Below are 17,209 nucleotides of genomic sequence, written 5' to 3' on the forward strand. Positions count from 1 at the left end.
TTTAGCCAAAGATTTTTTCTGTGACACATTCGGCAGTACATTTTTTTTTTTATTGTTCTACTGGAGTAATCGGAATACTTCCTTAGCAAAAGTTTAATAATTTTTAGCGAGTCTAAACTTATTGGCATTTAGGTAGTACCTTAGGGTGGTAGGAACTGCGATTTGATGGGTAGATAGGTAGGTACAGGATGTCAATGAACTACGGAACGCAAAAAGTTGTCTCCTCAAGAACATCGATATACTTTAAAATCCGACTGTAAATGTCAAAGATTTGACGAACAACGTAAAAAGGCAACCCCTGTGATCAGCAGAAAGAAAATCGGAATTTAAAACTGTAGAAAAGTCGTGTCCGTACATTGAAAATTACTTTAAAAGTATGACCGAAGGTTTCAGGCTGAGATACATATGTATATGCAATCCTCCTCCTCTCCTTCCTTGTTGACATTCTGGCGGCTTTCAAAGCTTTAGTGTCGGCAACGACTAACTCGATATGCGCTAAAGAATGCCGAAGATCCCCAAAAAGCTCTACAGTAACACATAACCAATCTTTACTGGGTCCCGGGCCATTGTGGTGTCACGAGAAATGAGGAAGCGGTCATATGAGCTAGAAAGGAATCTGAGATGTGGCTCGGGTAAGTGACTGACTACGGAAGCCACGAACAGTAGGTGGGAAAATCTGCACACCTGCATGGTATCGCGGTCGCTCTGGCCACGGCTCGATGAACGAAGAACAAGGAGTCTATTGAGGCTTTCAAAGCCAAACATGAATACAACCGGGACACTGGACCGTTGGTCACATGGTCACCAGGTTTGGAGCCCCGCATAATGGATTCCTGTAGAAGCTACAGGGATGAGGAGGAGATAAAATCCATCCAGCACTTCCTTTGCAAGTGTCCAGCACTCCGAGGAAAACGCCTCAAGTTTATTGGGGACCATTTCTTCGAGAATCTGGATACCTTGGGCAAAGCTCCTCTGGATGGACTGCTAGGATTCGCCAGAAAATCAAAATGGTTCAAAGACATGTAGGGATAGGTTCGGGGTAATCCCCCATGAGCATCGCAATGGGCCTTAACGGCCACCGAATGAACTCTTGGCAGAGCTGCCCGTTTAACTTAACCTAATCTATGACCGAAGGTGATGCACGGAATGCAATAGAATACATTTGGACCATTTTTAGAATTTTTGTCTGTCTGTGTGAACTCATTAATCGTCGGAGCTACCGAATAGATTTTTAACTGGTATCTAGTCAGTGACCTCGGACATATCACTGTGGCGTGGCACCCACCATAGGCGTGACATTTTTATTCAGCTATATCTTCGAAACCATAAGTCATAAGACTTTGAAATTTTCGTGTGTTGCCATATATATCTATGGTAGATGGTTATAGTAAAATAGATATACTTTTGTAAAAGGGGCGCGGCACATTCTAAAGGTGTAAAATTTTTAATTGGCCATAACTTCGGAAGCATACGTCACATGAATTTTGAAATTGGTATGAAGGCTGGATATCCATGGTAAAGCGCCTGTGGTAGATAAGTGTTTTTACAGTTTTTCTGTTCGAAACTCCAAAAGCTCTAATTTTTTTTAAATACTTTTCAGCAAAATCAGAATCGTAATTTTTTAATTACGATATAATCTTCTGTAAAGTCTCCCTTGCCCATATGAGTAATATGTGCTATGAAATTTTTTTCCGTCAAAATTTTATAAATGTTCTACGAAGTTTGAAATTTTAATTTACAATTTTTTTTTAGGTAGTAAGCTATACTCGGGATCCGTACGATAAATCGAAAGAAAAAATGTCAAAACCTAAAATGACGAAAAATGAAGAGCCTGACTATACCGAAGACGGGGCTGGTACGATATGTCGAAATTTAAAATGTCAAAACTGAAAACACCGAAAAAAATGTAAAAAAAAAATAGATAGAACATCAAGAATGTCGACAAAAAAATCTCGAAAAATATGCCGAAAAATAATTTATTATTTAATTATTTAAGTTAAATTCCGCTAATCCTATGTACTAATTTTATAAATGTGAAAGTTTGTGATTGAGTATGTTTGTTGCTCCTTCAAGCTAAAACGTTTGGATGTATTTCAATTAAATTTTGAATACAGATAGTTATATCCTGAATTCACAGTTTAATTTTAAAGTTAAAATGTGGTAAAATTGTCAGTAAACCAAATATAGTCAGATAAAAACTTAAAAATATTTCAAATTGCGCCCACCTTATGTTTTTCTGCTTCAATTTCCATTTTCTCTTAGTGCGAATAATCAGCTGATCAGAGATGCCAGTTTAACATAAAACAAAAACATGAGACAAAGTCGAGTAATTTTGCCCAAAAGTGTTATCTCTAATTAGTATGGGAAGCAACAGCAAACAAAGTTACCACATGGTAAAAGGTTTTAAAGTTACCAGGTGGAAAAATTAACACAGTAGATAATATATAACTGTGAGCACCCTAATTTTTTTGAAGAGACTTGTCACCTCTTTCAAAAGTTAAAATCGATTAATTAACGAAAAGCGGTTCAGAATCTATATATTTCGAAAGTATTTTTTAAAAGCGTTGCACCTGTTAAAAAAGTAAAAGTCAATTAATTGATAACTAAATATACTTTAAGATGGTTGCTATCTGTTTAAAAAAATTAAAATCAATTCTATTAAAAATTTTAAAAGAAATCAAATATTTCTGTGGGTATCAAGCGAGATATATTTTAAGAGGGTTGCCATCTTTTTAAAAAGTTAAAATAAATTTAAATAAAATGTTGAGCAAAATATTATAATATGTGTGTCAAAGGAGTGAGGTTTAAGAAAACTTTATTTCGAAAATATTTTAGAATAGGATTACCTTCTTTGCAAAAACAAGTTAACCGTTCGTCGATCTTGGGTAGAACTCTACCTAAAATGCTATATTAAAATAGAGTCTAAAAAAAAAGTTTAAAAAGTTTAAAGTTTATCCCAAGCTAAATGAAATATGGGATTTTGACATGGAAAAAGAAGTGTAGGCAGTATGGTAGCTGACTCGGTTTTTCCAAACTGGTTTGCATCGTTTTTTTTGAAATCTTGATTTTTCGAATATCGAATAAACCGGTTTTTTGATCGAACAAACCGGCTTTTTTCCTTTTCCTTTACATTTACAAGTTTTTTCAGCGTAATTTTGCATAACTTTCTTTTTCCTTCTTAAAAACTCTAGAACTTGTGTAAAGCAACTCAGAACACTTTTAATTTTTATTTTTTTCAAACCTCAACTTTATCGACTTTTTTTTTGACATTTTTGACGTTTTGAATTTTTTCGACCTCTTATATTTCGAAAGGTTAGGATTTCGATATTTTCCGGTTCGGCAAAATATTATTTCGAGGTTTAAAAAACTTTTAAATTTCGAAATTTTTATTTTCGATATTTTTTGTTTCGAACTCTTTTTGCGCGACATTCTTGGTTTTCAAAAAATTTTTATTTTTTGTTTTTTGTTTTGTTTTCCACATTTTAAATTTCAAATCTTACCAGACCCGCTATATTTTCATGAACAAATAATAAACATTTTTAAGCAAAGAAAATTAGCTAAAACTTGCTAAAACGTCTTTTCAATATTTACATTCTCACCTCCATAATAGTTCCCTGCTACCAAACTGTTATAAAGTCGATGCCGGAAAGTATTCCAAGCGCTGTAGAGTTCAGTGTTTGGAATTATTTAACACTTTTTAACATGATTAAATAAATATTTTACTCATACGCCATGTTGTGCAAATATACTTTTTCAAAATTTTCTACTAATTCGAAATATGCTGCTTAAAAATTATCGTATATTGGGTAGCCTTTGGTGTTCGGTATTTTTCTTTTTAACCGACTTCCAAAAAAGGAGGAGGTTATCAGTTCGTCGGAATATTTTATTTTATTTTTTTTTTGTATGTATGTTACCGCATAACTTTGGACCACGTCAACCGATTTCGATTTTTGCATCGGAAATGTAGTGTCTCAGAGGTGGTCCCATACTAATCTGGTTAAGATCCGATCAGTGGATCATGAGATATATATATATATATATTTTATATGAGAGTTGAAGTCGGTTTTTTTTTTGCTAAAAATTACTTGTAATATTTGTTCTTATTTATATACCATTTCATGCTAATCTTTATCTAGCAACTACTGTAGGTATGTATGTATGTATGTATGTGTCTCATTGATTAGCTTTAAAAGCATGAAGGAACATGATGAAAAATCTAATAAGGTAACAATCAATTTAATTTTAAACACAAACTAACACACACCTTCTCATTTTCGATCCCAAAAACCAGCAATTTCTGAAAAGATCAGACTAGCCTACAAACATAAAATAAAATAAATTTGAACTGATCGGACAAAAAAGATAGCAATTTCTGTTTTTTGTTTTTAATCTTTTATAATTTAAAAATGCTGGCTTCAAAAATAAAAATTGATGGCCGACGAATGGAGAGGCTGGTTTTATCTTGCTATGCTTTTATCATGTGAAGAAAAAATACATTACTTTTTCTTCAACTCGTCATACTACATACATACATATATATTTTTAAAAAAACATTGAAGTAAATTTTTTGGTGAAATATACCTTTTGTATGCGCGCTCTTGCAAATGATTGGAGAGATTGATTAAAAACGCTGAAATAATTCTTTATAACACCACGCATTTTTTTTCGCCCTAGTTTTTATGATTTTTACTCGTACATATTTAATATGCACAAAAGTAAATCCTGCACATTTTCATACATTATTGACTTACCTTAAAATTATTTTAGATTGATGCAATAATTTATGCGCGCGAATTCTCACTTTTACTGCTGGTTGATTTTCATGCAAAATTTAAATGGAAAGCACTTTTTCTTGCTGGATTTATGTAATTTTTTTTTTTTTTTTGCACTTTTAGGTTTGCATTTAAATGAATGGAATGTGAAGCGATAATTTGATTACATACTGTGTAAGTTTTTAGGCATATAATTTATGTTTACTTTTACGATTTTGTATTTTAATGTTTTTCAATATTGACACTTTTTCTTTATAAGTAGCAGCATTATTTTTTATGTACACACATCAAATTTACTACTGCTTAAATTATTATAACTTATATATATACATATATGTAAGTAAGCGCGCATTTTATTAGCAGAAGCACAGGCGATTCAACTTAAAAAGAGTATTTTTTTTATTTGAGCCGCAATTCTTTTATTTATTTTAGTTTTTGAAAGTAGTGTGGAATGATTTTTCATGCTCGTACTTATTTTTAAAGTGAGACTTTTATAAGGTGTTTTTTTAGTTTTAAACTGGGTTTTCTGTACGCTTTAAATGTTCACCCTTTCTCTAGAAAAAAATTTAGTTTTCATAAACTTTTTCACACACTTTTGTGTGAATTTTTTTTATAGTATATTTTTTTTTCATTGTTTATTCATATGAATTTGCAGTTATGTTGTGAATTATGCAAATTTTGTAATATTAAATTTTTATACAAATGTACATACAAAAATGCACAAACATTTTGTCATCCACTCTGCAGTTAACTTTAAAATTTCACACATTTTTCAACTGTTTCATTTAATTTTTTCGCTCGCTCCATGAAGGAGTTATTTAATATTTTATATGGCACAGAAGAGACTCGGAGTAGTGCTGCATTGCCAAGGGCCGCTGCTGGTTGCCAAGTATGCCACCGCGGTTAGTCGGCTACTGCAACACATCCAATTGGCGCGTTTGGTACTGCACCAGCATGTCTAGGGGCAATATTTTTACTCTAAAAATGGCTGCAGCTTTTAATTTTTCCTATTTTTTCTATTTTTAGTTGTTTTCATTGATTTTTGTATTTTCTGTGCAACTTTTTTTCGAAGCTATTATCGTTCCATGGTTTCTTTTGATTTTTCAAATTCATTGATTTTAGTTTTATTCACTTTTTCCGAGCGCTACATTTATTTAAAAAAGTTCACTTAGCTTAACTGCATATCCCTCCTTACTTGAGTTGAGTTTTTTTTCTCCTTAATTACTTGTATTGCAGCCATTTATGTATTTCTTTACAGTCTACTCTCATTTTAAACTAAATAAAATGTTTAGCATTATTTTTAAATGCACTTCATATTTTCCTTAGCTTCAGTTCACCTTAAACTACTTATTAAAAGACTAATTTTGTTTCTCAGTTAAGATTAAAAAGTTTTGACTGCATAAAATTTTCGCGAACGCACACGCGAGCACGCACACAGACACCGTAGCACTGAAACGCTGCAAAAAGCTGACGCGCACACCAACACCCAGACCAGCAACCAAGCTACCGAATGAGCGACCGACCGACCGACCGAACGAGCGACCGACCCAACAGCCCATCAACCGATCGACCCACCGACCCACCGACAAAGCGACCGCCCGCCAACACAAAAACGCGAAATAACAACAGCAACAGACACGGATGCGGATACGGACGTTAGATCGCAGCTTTGCACCAATACATTCGCAGATAAGCGCGGCCGCCGCCTCTTACACTTTTATGTAAGTACTAACTGGTTCTACCACTACCACTACCAGTGACAGCAACAGCAACAGCGATTGCACTCTGCTAGTCTCCGAAACTGCAGCTGCAACAACGCCAATGCACACACACGCACACAATGGCAACCAACCAACACCACTACACCTCTGCACGCGTTTGCATGCGTGTGTATGCGCGAAGAGTGCTCGGGAATTTAGGTTAGGAATATTACCTATTTTAGTCCTTTTTCCCATTGACTTCGGTTTTTTTGGTTAGATTTGTTATTGTTGCAATTTATCCATGCACAGCTTAGCAAATTTATATTAAAAACTTTTAGCTACTTTTTGCAATTTTTTTTTAATATTTTTCATTTGTTNGGTTAGATTTGTTATTGTTGCAGTTTTTCCATTCACAGCTTAGCAAATTTATATTAAAAACTTTTAGCTACTTTTTGCATTTTTTTTTAATATTTTTCATTTGTTTTTTTTTTANTGGTTAGATTTGTTATTGTTGCAATTTATCCATGCACAGCTTAGCAAATTTATATTAAAAACTTTTAGCTACTTTTTGCAATTTTTTTTTAATATTTTTCATTTGTTTTTTTTTTTTTAGGTTTGCGCTTTCGCTTTCTAGCGCACCATCACCGCACTTTCACGCATATTTGGTCTGCTTTCTCAAAATAACTGCTGTTCCACTTTAGCACTGTACTGTACACGTACAAATATGGTTTGTTGTTTTTGTTTTTTTCATTTCACTTTTATAATATTGAATGCTTTTTGTTGCTTTTATTCTTGTTAAACTTTTATTTGCTTCTTTTTTTAAGCCTATTTTCAGGCTGGCAACCTGACACGTGCACCTCTAAGCGCTTTTAGCACAATTCGTGTGAGAGGTTCGTCGGCGACTGAACGGTTTTTCCGATTGACGTAATCCTGGCTGGTCGGTTGTCGCTGGCTCGCTGTGCTGGATTTTCCCAGTAATTTTCCCAGTATTTTCATTGGTTGTCGCAAGCGGTGCGCACAAATGACCCGAAAAGGATAATAGAAGGCGTGCTAGCGGTGGCGGCTGTAAAAATTCACCACGCAACGTGAAATATGGACTCTCTTCTCAAAGGCCGACTGTTGCGGCTGTTGAATGTTGCGCTTACATATACACATACATATGTGTGTGTATGTAAGTAATTTATTGGCGGCGGCCGGTGTATTTACTTTCAGACCAACATATGTCCCTAACCTAGCACACAAGGATATTATTTGAGGCTTAATGGCACGCCAGTAAATTATAGTTTGAGTTCTGACTTTGCACCACGATGATGCGGGTTCGATCCCTGCTGAAGTCTAGAAAAAAGAAGTCTGATGAGGCGATGTGGTGATCTCCGGAATAGCAGCTATAACTTCTACCGCTTAAACTTTGTTGGTTTTTGCATTTTTTTTTCTAACAAACAAATCGTGGTACAAAGCTCAATAGTACTATTAAAATAAAAATATCAATACGCCGCAATAAAAATTGACAAAAAAAAAACAAAAAGATTTCGCTAGTTCTTCGTACAATGTGCAGGCAAATCTTACAGCATATTGTCCTTCCACTGTATTTGTTGGTGCCTTTGCTTTCGTTGTTCACACAAAGGCGCCGATTTTAAGGTTCTTCGCCACATAAAATTCGTGAAGTCATCATTTCTTCTTCTTCGCTACCCTTTGCCCGCTAGATCAGGACCATAAATCTCTCGGAAGCTCTTTATTTTCTTTCGTTCCCAAGTTGCTACACTTATTGTCAAGAGTTATTCTCCGATTAATCTCCAGACTGGCATCTTTTTCTTATTTGGCACTACAACGGTTTGTCGGTTTGGCCCCACACCGAAAAGCTTCGCCAGTTGCCTCTACCCTTTACAGTTTTGCGCCAGTTGTTCATCCCAAGTGCGAAAAGGTCCTTCTTCACTTATTCCTTCAATAGGGTTTCGTTGGCGCCCTTGATTTCGTTGTCCACAAATGTGGGCGGACTTCTGTTGTCACTTCGTCTTGTTCAAGCGGAGGTTTTTCTTCATCAAACGCGCCGTGTCGCCATTCGGAAGTGTTGAGAAGTACTCTGGACATCTGTCACCAGATTTCCATCTTAATCTATACAGGAACTGGCCTCGGTCTTGAAACCATTTGATTGCTATTCTGTTTTCTGCCTGTCTGCCAGCATCTAATGCTCTTTGCATTCACGACTTTCTGCCTATCGTTTCTTTCTTTGGAATATCTTCCGGTATCATCCAACTGTCGCTCGCGTAGCTATTGGCTGCAGGGTGGCTTTGTATGCTGCGCATTTCTCTGCAGCAGCCACACGGCCCGCTGGTGGTAGCAGAGGAAAAGACCGGTATCCCGGGATCCCGGATTTTTCCTCTTTTTTGTTACATTTTGATTAAATTTCAGGGCTCATTTTGACTAAAACTATTAACACTATTTTACTGATTGATTTGATCTGAACAACAGTATAGCAGAAACAACTCTCCTTTTAGACAAAGTTTTTTAATAAAACAAAACCTACTCCATAAACTATAAGAAAAAAGGTAAAGGTGCAGGCTTGCTTTGCTTGCTTCGCTGCGAGAAGTGTCAAAAATTATTTGGAATACTATACTAAAACGTATAAAGGCTGGCAGCTTTTCTTCACTTGCTTTAAGCGCCTCAAAGTTTGAAATAAGCAAATGTCTGATTTGAAAGCGTTTTGTATGATTTTAACAAAGAGGTATGTTCCTTTCAAAATACATAAATTCAAACAAAACTTTGTTTACTTAATTTAAAAAAGTCACAGAAAATGCAGGTAATTCGAAATTAAATAAAAATGATTAATTTTTTCCATATTTATATTTAACATATCCGTTATATTATAGTAAAATGTTCCAAAGCCCACATTTACAATTTTTACACGAGAGGAAACAACTTCTTATAGCTCTTTTCTTCAAGTAAATCGCTTTTTTCAGTTATAGTTTTTTTTTGGTAAATGTAGATATAGATATGTATGTATCACTATTATCATTTCTTTTAAATACAAACATTATTTCGCATTAATTTAAAAATCAATCTGAAAGTTTTTTTATACATTTTTTAGAGTTTTATAGGAAATAATTATTAACGTTAAGGGAACAGACATTGACTTTTCGACCAGCCAGACAGCTGGTTACTTTGACAGCGTTCCAAGCCACCATTCGGCCAAGCAAGTTTTCAAAGTAAATCAAAGCAAATTGAAGTCAGCAAGGCGCGCAAAGCAAGCTTGCATTGGGCCAGCGCCTTAAGACTTCTTATTTTCCAAAAGCTCTGAACAAGTATGTAGTGAGTACGTTGGAAATTCCACATATTGCTTAAATTAAAATAATTCAAAGTCACTTAGACTGACAGAGAGTAGGTGGGTTCACTTAAATTCATTTGCAATTTTTAAGAAAAAAAAACCGGCTTCCAGCCTGGTGGTATTCAGTAGTCTCTGTGTCGATTGGGTACATGGATTTTATTTTTGTTATTTTTAATAGCTATTTTTACAACCTAGCGTATTGCCAATGCAAAAATTTATTTTTTACAAGAATTTTTCTTTCGATATCCTCTGTTATTAACTATGTGCCAGTTTATTCATGTGGCTTACATTAATCGGTTAACATCGCTGTTAAAATTTCCCAGCAGTCGCATGCTAGCCGGCAAATGTAGACCAAAAATAGCTCATTCAATACAAACACAAAATTGAGAGCCGAAATCCATAAAGAAACTATTTGCGAAAAAATAATATAAAACTTTTTGACGCTGAGGTAAATTCCCATTATTTTTGGCTGCTCCTGCAATGCATCTCGGGAAATAGGGACAACTAAGAGTAACCTACTAACAAATAAAGACTCCGACATAAAATTGTTGTTTCTACCATTTTGTTGTTATAATCACATACTAACAATTTGAGGGCAGGCAAAGAAGAAGCATTGGCGGCAGAAGCAGCTGCAGCAGAAAAATACGAAGAAGAAGAAGAAGAATCATAAAAGGGTGAAAAGTAAACTTCTTTTTGGGGGCAGTAGTGCTAACTGTGCTAGTATGTGACAGAACAGAAAGTATGAAGTGAAGTATGTGATGAAAAGTAAAGTGAAATGGGGGGGAATTAAAAAGAGATANTTTGTGCGCGCAGGAAAGGGTAAAAACAACAAATAGCTGAAAACCCCCGTTTAGGGAAAGCAAAAAAAAAAAAATATATATATATATATTTTTAGTGGGGTGTTGCTACTTTGCGGCATTTTGTGTGGCGTTCAGATTGTTTCATTTTATTGTTGCATTTTTGGTTTTGCTGCTTTTTTACTTAAAATGCGGTAGTGAAATTGTTGGGGAAAAGGAGTTTACGGTTAAGTTAATTATATGCAGCTGAGAGAAAGCGAAACAGCTAAGTGGCACACGCCAAAGGGAATATGAAGGGTCGCAATATAAAACTTGGTGTATAGGAAAGGTAAGTAAAGTCAAATGTGTATGTAGAAAACTGAAAAAGTGAAAATAAAAATAAAGTTGTTATTAAAATCATAAATTGGGGCGAACAGAAAAAACTGTTGAGATAGTTGTTTTGTTTTTAGACATAAAAAAAATCTTTTAATACATGTATCCATTTTGTTTATTAATCAAAACTTCCCCTAACCAGGTAGTTTTTAGAGTGAGGAAATAAATAATATTCAAGGCTGCACGACTTGCTATCCCAAATGAAGTTGATTGCATCCAATAGCCCCACCTTCGATATTTCTGCCAGATTATAGTAGAACTGTGACTTTTAGGTGTTTGATTTAGCCGCCTTGACGACATGCCAAGACATTGACACAGAAAGTGGTGAATCGATTTATCGTTCTATTATTGTCGCGACAGCCTGTGTAGAGAGAACTCGTTTGTGTTCGCCCTCTCATGACACCGGTCAAAGCTATTACTGCAGCGCTGCTGAGTTTCAGAAGATCGTCCGAATTTACCTATTTATCCGCCACCATAGTGACCTTAAGCCCTGACAATCATCTTGTTTGGTCCACGAGTCTTTTGTACTTTCCCTTGTACTCGTATGAAGGTCGATTAGTCTTTCAAGTGTTTTTGGAATAAAGGATACAAAAAATATTGACCTAAAACATTCTGCCTGAGAGTTATCTAGTTTCCTTAAGCTAATATAACCCTTAACTCCTTCCAAGAATTTGCTACACATTCATCTGTTCAGCTTCTTGACTAAATACTTAATTAATTAGGTATCAATCAGAATTATGGCAGGGACCACACCAGCCAATCCCGCTATTTTGAACGGATCGAATGACTTGATACTCAAAGCTACCTTTACCTTATTCACAATGTCTGAGATGTATTCTCCAGGATAATGAGCCCACATTTCTGCTGGGATACTTGCAATTTGCTTGGTGCTAGTTAGAAGTTAATTAAATAATTAATTATTTTTTACATACATACACAATACAAAGCCAATTTATTGCAAAAAAAAGGTTTTGTTTATTTCTTTGTCTGTTTCATATTTCATGGTATTAAAACATTAAAACATACTTAAGCACACAGATATATGTATAGGCATGTACCTATTTATAAATATACATATATACACAGCGTTCTTGGCATCGGGTTATCAGTATTGTGGTCACCTCAAATCGTTCTTCTATTTACATACAACACAAAAGTTAATGCTTTGTATGTACAAAGGAATGTATGTACTTGCATATGTATGTATGTATGTGCAAATTTCTTTAAAAAATAATGCCAGACAATTGGTTGATAAATTAAAAATATTTTAGTTTCATTTCAGCGTTCTTCGTGAAAGGTGCTCTGAAAAATTTATGTTTGAAAAAATATGGCGTTGCTTAAGTGGAGCTGGCAGCTCTCAACGCTGCTGGTTAGTATTTCAAATACAAACATATGTACATACATAGTTGCCTAATGAGTTTTAAGTTGATTCTAGTGACAAATTTAACTAAACAACAAGACAAATGAAATCTTTAAAAATGCATTGAAAAAGAGTCTAAACCCGTATTTATTTAAAAAAAAGTGTTTATAGCTTTAATTTTTTCTAATTGAACAAATGGACTGGTTCATAGTTCGGAATTTCATATGAGAAGTACCGTAGGAGAATATTTTTCCATAATTTTTGGATGCTTTGCGCTCCGCTGTGCATTCAATTACGACGGGCGTAAAAATATACAGATAGACAAAAACCTAAGAAAGGATTTTTTTTTTGAGAGGCGTGGGCCTAAAATGCCTTCGCACCATATTTGTAGCAACTTTCGCTCCTACGTGAGTGGGGCGATGCCACTAAAACAATCCTTGTTCCTACGCTGAAAATTGTTGTAACCTGGTACCACTTTCGCATTACTTGAAGGTAGAGAATCCCTAATTGGTCAGTGTCAACTCTCCCTGCGCCCAGGGCCGCTATGTTTGAAGCCAGTGCCTAGCTATTAGCTCGTCTTCTCTTCGAGTCTTCGTAAAGGGCTCAGCCCGTTGCTACGCCATTGCCATTTTGTCGCTCATTTATACGGTTACGTTTCCCGCTTTTTCGATCTAAACATACTTTCGAAGTATTTTGCAATATCGTCCAAAAACTGGCGTTAATTTTTTCAAATTTTTTTGTTAACGGTCTCCCGCATTTGATTTCGGCACCAAAAAAATTGTTAAAAATCAACGGGATTTTTTAGCCGCTAAAAACTTGCACTAGAATTTAAGGGGCTACAAAATTGCATGCTCGAAAATTTTTAAGAAATTCTGAATAAAAGTGAAATTTTTTTTAAATTTTTTTTAAATTTATATAAAGAGCGAAATTTGGATTTATGTATATGGTTTCTATTAATAATGAACTATATTTTCATAAATAATAAATGCAAAAAATTTTTTCATGAAAATAACTGTGAAGATTATACATATTAGGACAAAGTGTACACTTTCATTTGTTATATCGAGCCCTTACCGCCAAAATAACGTAAGCGACTTTTTTTCAAAATTTTCTTTTTGATGCAGAAATGTATCTAGATGCTCTAGGAATATTTCTGCATCAAAAAGAAAATTTTGAAAAAAATGTCGCTTACGTTATTTTGGCGGTTAGGGTCCGATATGTTTCCGTTATTAAAAATTTATCCAGCACAAGTTTGCCATACACTGCACCTAATATTGGTCTCATCTACATTTTTTTCTGCTTTAACTATTAAAATAAATATCATCAACTCATTTTTCAAACGCTTTAAAATAACCATTGTTCTCCTTCTTTTAATTTATCAACTGCTGCAGATAACAACATTCATCTGCACCGCACACTCTCAACAAAACTACACCGACCCAAATGAGCAATTCTCACTCAACGAAGAGGCAGCCCAACATCTGCTCTCCCAAGTCAACGATGTCTATTGGGCCAGCGCTACAGCATATCGTCAATTCGCCGACGACACACTCAGTCCCGAAATTTTGATGCGTGAAAAGTTAAGGCCCTTCTATGAGACCATGCAAAAATTCGACTGGCAAAATTTCGTAGACCCACTACTGAAGCGACAATTTGAAGTGATTTTGCGCGGCGCCAAATATCCGCCAATCAATTATAAGTTTAAGCGGGCCACACACACGCTAAAGAACATGCCGCGCAAGAAGTGGGTGTGCAACATGAAGGAACCCACCCAGTGCAATATGGCTTTTGTGCATCAAATCAAGTCGATCTTTACGAATAGCGACGATCTGGATGAAATTAAATATTACTGGAAGGAGTGGCGCAACAACATGCCCTCTGAAGTTAAGGAGGCGCTGCACTACTACATCGCTTACTATCAAAATATGAGTACGCCAGATGTGCAACCATCAGCTCACTGGTACGATCAGTATGAAGATCCGCATATGATCTATGAACTGGAGCAACTAATGGATGCGCTGCGACCTTTCTATCGCGAAATGCATGCACATCTGCGCAATGTGTTGCGGCACAAGTACGGCGACGATGTGATACCACCCACTGGGCTCATACCACACCATCTCTTGGAGCAGGTTACCTATCAGGCGTGGAAGAAGGAGACTGTGCTGCAGAATCCCTTTCCCCAACGCAAACTGCCCAACCTACAGACCGAATTAGATGGCGAGGGCCTGCAGCCGTTCGATTTGGTCAATATTAGTGTGCAATTCTTTAGTTCGCTGGGCTTCAGGAATCTGACGGAGTAAGCCTTAGTCATTTCATTCATTGAAACTATTTTTTATGTACACATTTCTCTTCACCTCAGCGACTTTATTCGCGAGCACTTCATTCAAATGGACGCCGGCACTGGGGGTCCTGACTGCAAGTCGCGCATTTTCGATTTCGGCGAAGTGGAGTTGCACTACTGCCCCAAGGTCTACTACAAGAAGCTGTTGCAAACACACGCCGACATCGCCGCGGTGCAGTATGCGATTGAGAAAAATAATTTCCGCGTTGGTCTGAATCAGGAAGCCTGTCCCGGATTTGGCGCCGCTTTGGGCGAGGCTGTAATTTTGTCTGTGTCTAATCCAAAACACTTACAGCAACGTTTGGGACTCTTGAAGAATTATGAGTACGATGACATTTTGAACTTGAATCGCCTGTACCGAATGGTGAGTAGCGACTAGCATTTGTAAAGTAAGAAGCAAGTTCAGTTAGGTGTAAATAAGATGAAATAGAACCAGCAAAGAAGTGTATCCCTAAGACTACAGCAGCTTAGGGGCTGGAAAGCAACTCGATTTTGGAACACTATTTTTTCGATGCGGCAGCAACTGTATATCAAGGCTCTCTTAAGATAAAGATTATAACATAGAAATACCAAGCAGAGAATTTTTGGATCAAAGCAGCTCGAGGATCGGAAGATGCCTGCAAAGATGGCCCGGAATTAGAAAATAAAGTTGAAGGTGGTATTTAGAGGGAACAATTAGGAATACATTTGTTTATCCGTCAGCCAAGGTGTGTTGACTTTCTTCTAAGCTCAGCAGCCAGTTCAACCTAACTAAGCATAATCTTTTTTTTTTATTAGTGAGGCCCAAATAAATATGTGAAAAAGCGCTTATATGAGGTGGTAGGCGATGGCATTCGCAACTTCCAAAGTTGTATATTTAACAATAAAGTTTCGTGATAAAACATTACCCCATATATTTTAGTTTTGAGCTACATATATGGCGCTATTACCAAATGAAATGTTCTGTTTTTTGTTTCCAATCTTGAACATTTTTAGTTTCTCATTGCTTTTATTATTTGATCTCTATTTTCAGGCTGCTCATACACTGCTTACACTACCTACTTACTTTGTTCACGAAAAACTTTGGGTTGACATGATTGATGGCAGAGTGCAACCGGAACATTATAATTGCCACTATTGGAATCTAATGCAGAAATATATGGGTGTTGAACCGCCAGTAGAAACCAATGCTGGCGTATATGATATGCCTTATAAGTTCTACGAAGGCATTGTTGATCAGTTTCGTAGCACAAAGTAAGCAAAGTGATAGAAAACTGATGTTAAATATATAAGTGTGTGGTATTATTATTTACAGAAAATTGTTTGATGAATTTTTGGGCTATCAAATTTATCGCGTCATCTGCTTGAACATTGGCGAGTATGAGCGACGTAATGCCTACAAGCCATTGGATAATTGCGACTTTTATGGAAGCAAACATGCAGGGAAATTTCTGTAGTAAGTAGCTGCTAAGGAATTTAATTAAAATCTATTTATGAGAAACTAACACAACAAATGAACCGAAAAGCGCTAGTTTCATAAGAAATTTTGAACTGCGATTTCATCAGCGCAAATAAATTATTTTGACTTTAGACTAACAGAAATGTCTCTAAACTGATCTTCTAAATCTTTCTTCTGCAGCGACATGATGAGCGCCGGCTCTTCCAAGCCCTGGCGTGAGGTCATCAAACCATTAACCGTAATTCATTTGACAAATATGACAGCCACAGCATTCCTGGAGTACTTCGAGCCTCTGAACACATGGATCAGCGATGATAATGTGAGCAAGAATCTGCGGGTCGGCTGGATGCCAATCGACAGTAAGTGCACGTGTCATTAGCCAAACGCATTCTCACGCTCTTTCATTCATTGCTGCCACAAGCCACAACTGTCTTTCACCTAAATATTCGCATTTAGTATGTTTGTTAGGGTGGTCCTTAAAATCAAATTAGCGATTTTTTGTTCAGACTCACCCCTTCAATCGGTCACAGATATCACATATAAATGTTGGTCCTTCAAAAGGGGTATATGAATTTTGACCTCTGCGCGCCACGCCTTAACCAAAATTTATATGTGATATCTTCGACTATAGCAGCATCGACGTAGGGGTTGAGTCTAAGGAAATCTGATGTAAAAATTTGCTTCCTGCATTTAAAGACCACCCTAATGTTTATATGTATGCAATTTCTTTTCACTTGCAGAATGTAAGCGTGGCACAGCGCCGCTACCGAATGCCACCAACGTGGCTTATTGAACAAAAACAAAAGTGAAAGGCGTAAATGCGTGGCACATGTCAGCACGTTTCAAACTGTTATCTGTACAGAATCTCAAGCAGTGACAAAACTAACGCCGCAGCTGCTCGTCAACAGCATCATCGTACACCCACGCTTTGTTAACTATAGACATATGGGTGCACTTATTTGCACGTGTAAATAAATATACAGATACTACATATGTACATACTATTAATGTGTTTTTTTTATTTCCGCTCAAAACGGATGCAGTTGTTGGATACTCGCAGATTCATAGAAACGTAATGTCAACGAAAGTCCCATTCATTTGCGC

The 17,209-nt window shown here is 36.2% G+C and overlaps 1 protein-coding gene across 1 annotated transcript; it reads left to right on the forward strand.

Annotated features, from left to right (window-relative positions):
• The first annotated feature begins 12,235 nt into the window (after positions 1-12,235).
• LOC108376779 (angiotensin-converting enzyme-like) lies at positions 12,236-16,978 on the forward strand. The gene is made up of 7 exons (XM_017633022.1): positions 12,236-12,332; positions 13,715-14,622; positions 14,686-15,031; positions 15,680-15,900; positions 15,962-16,102; positions 16,286-16,464; positions 16,846-16,978. The coding sequence occupies exons 1-7, from the start codon at positions 12,291-12,293 to the stop codon at positions 16,896-16,898; spliced, it is 1,890 nt and encodes a 629-aa protein (XP_017488511.1). The 5' UTR covers positions 12,236-12,290; the 3' UTR covers positions 16,899-16,978.
• The last annotated feature ends 231 nt before the right edge of the window (positions 16,979-17,209 follow it).

This window comes from Rhagoletis zephyria, unplaced genomic scaffold (assembly GCF_001687245.7).
Source record: "Rhagoletis zephyria isolate East Lansing unplaced genomic scaffold, Rhagoletis_zephyria_1.1 Rzeph_scaffold_10950, whole genome shotgun sequence".
NCBI classification, from domain to species: Eukaryota; Metazoa; Arthropoda; class Insecta; order Diptera; family Tephritidae; genus Rhagoletis; species Rhagoletis zephyria.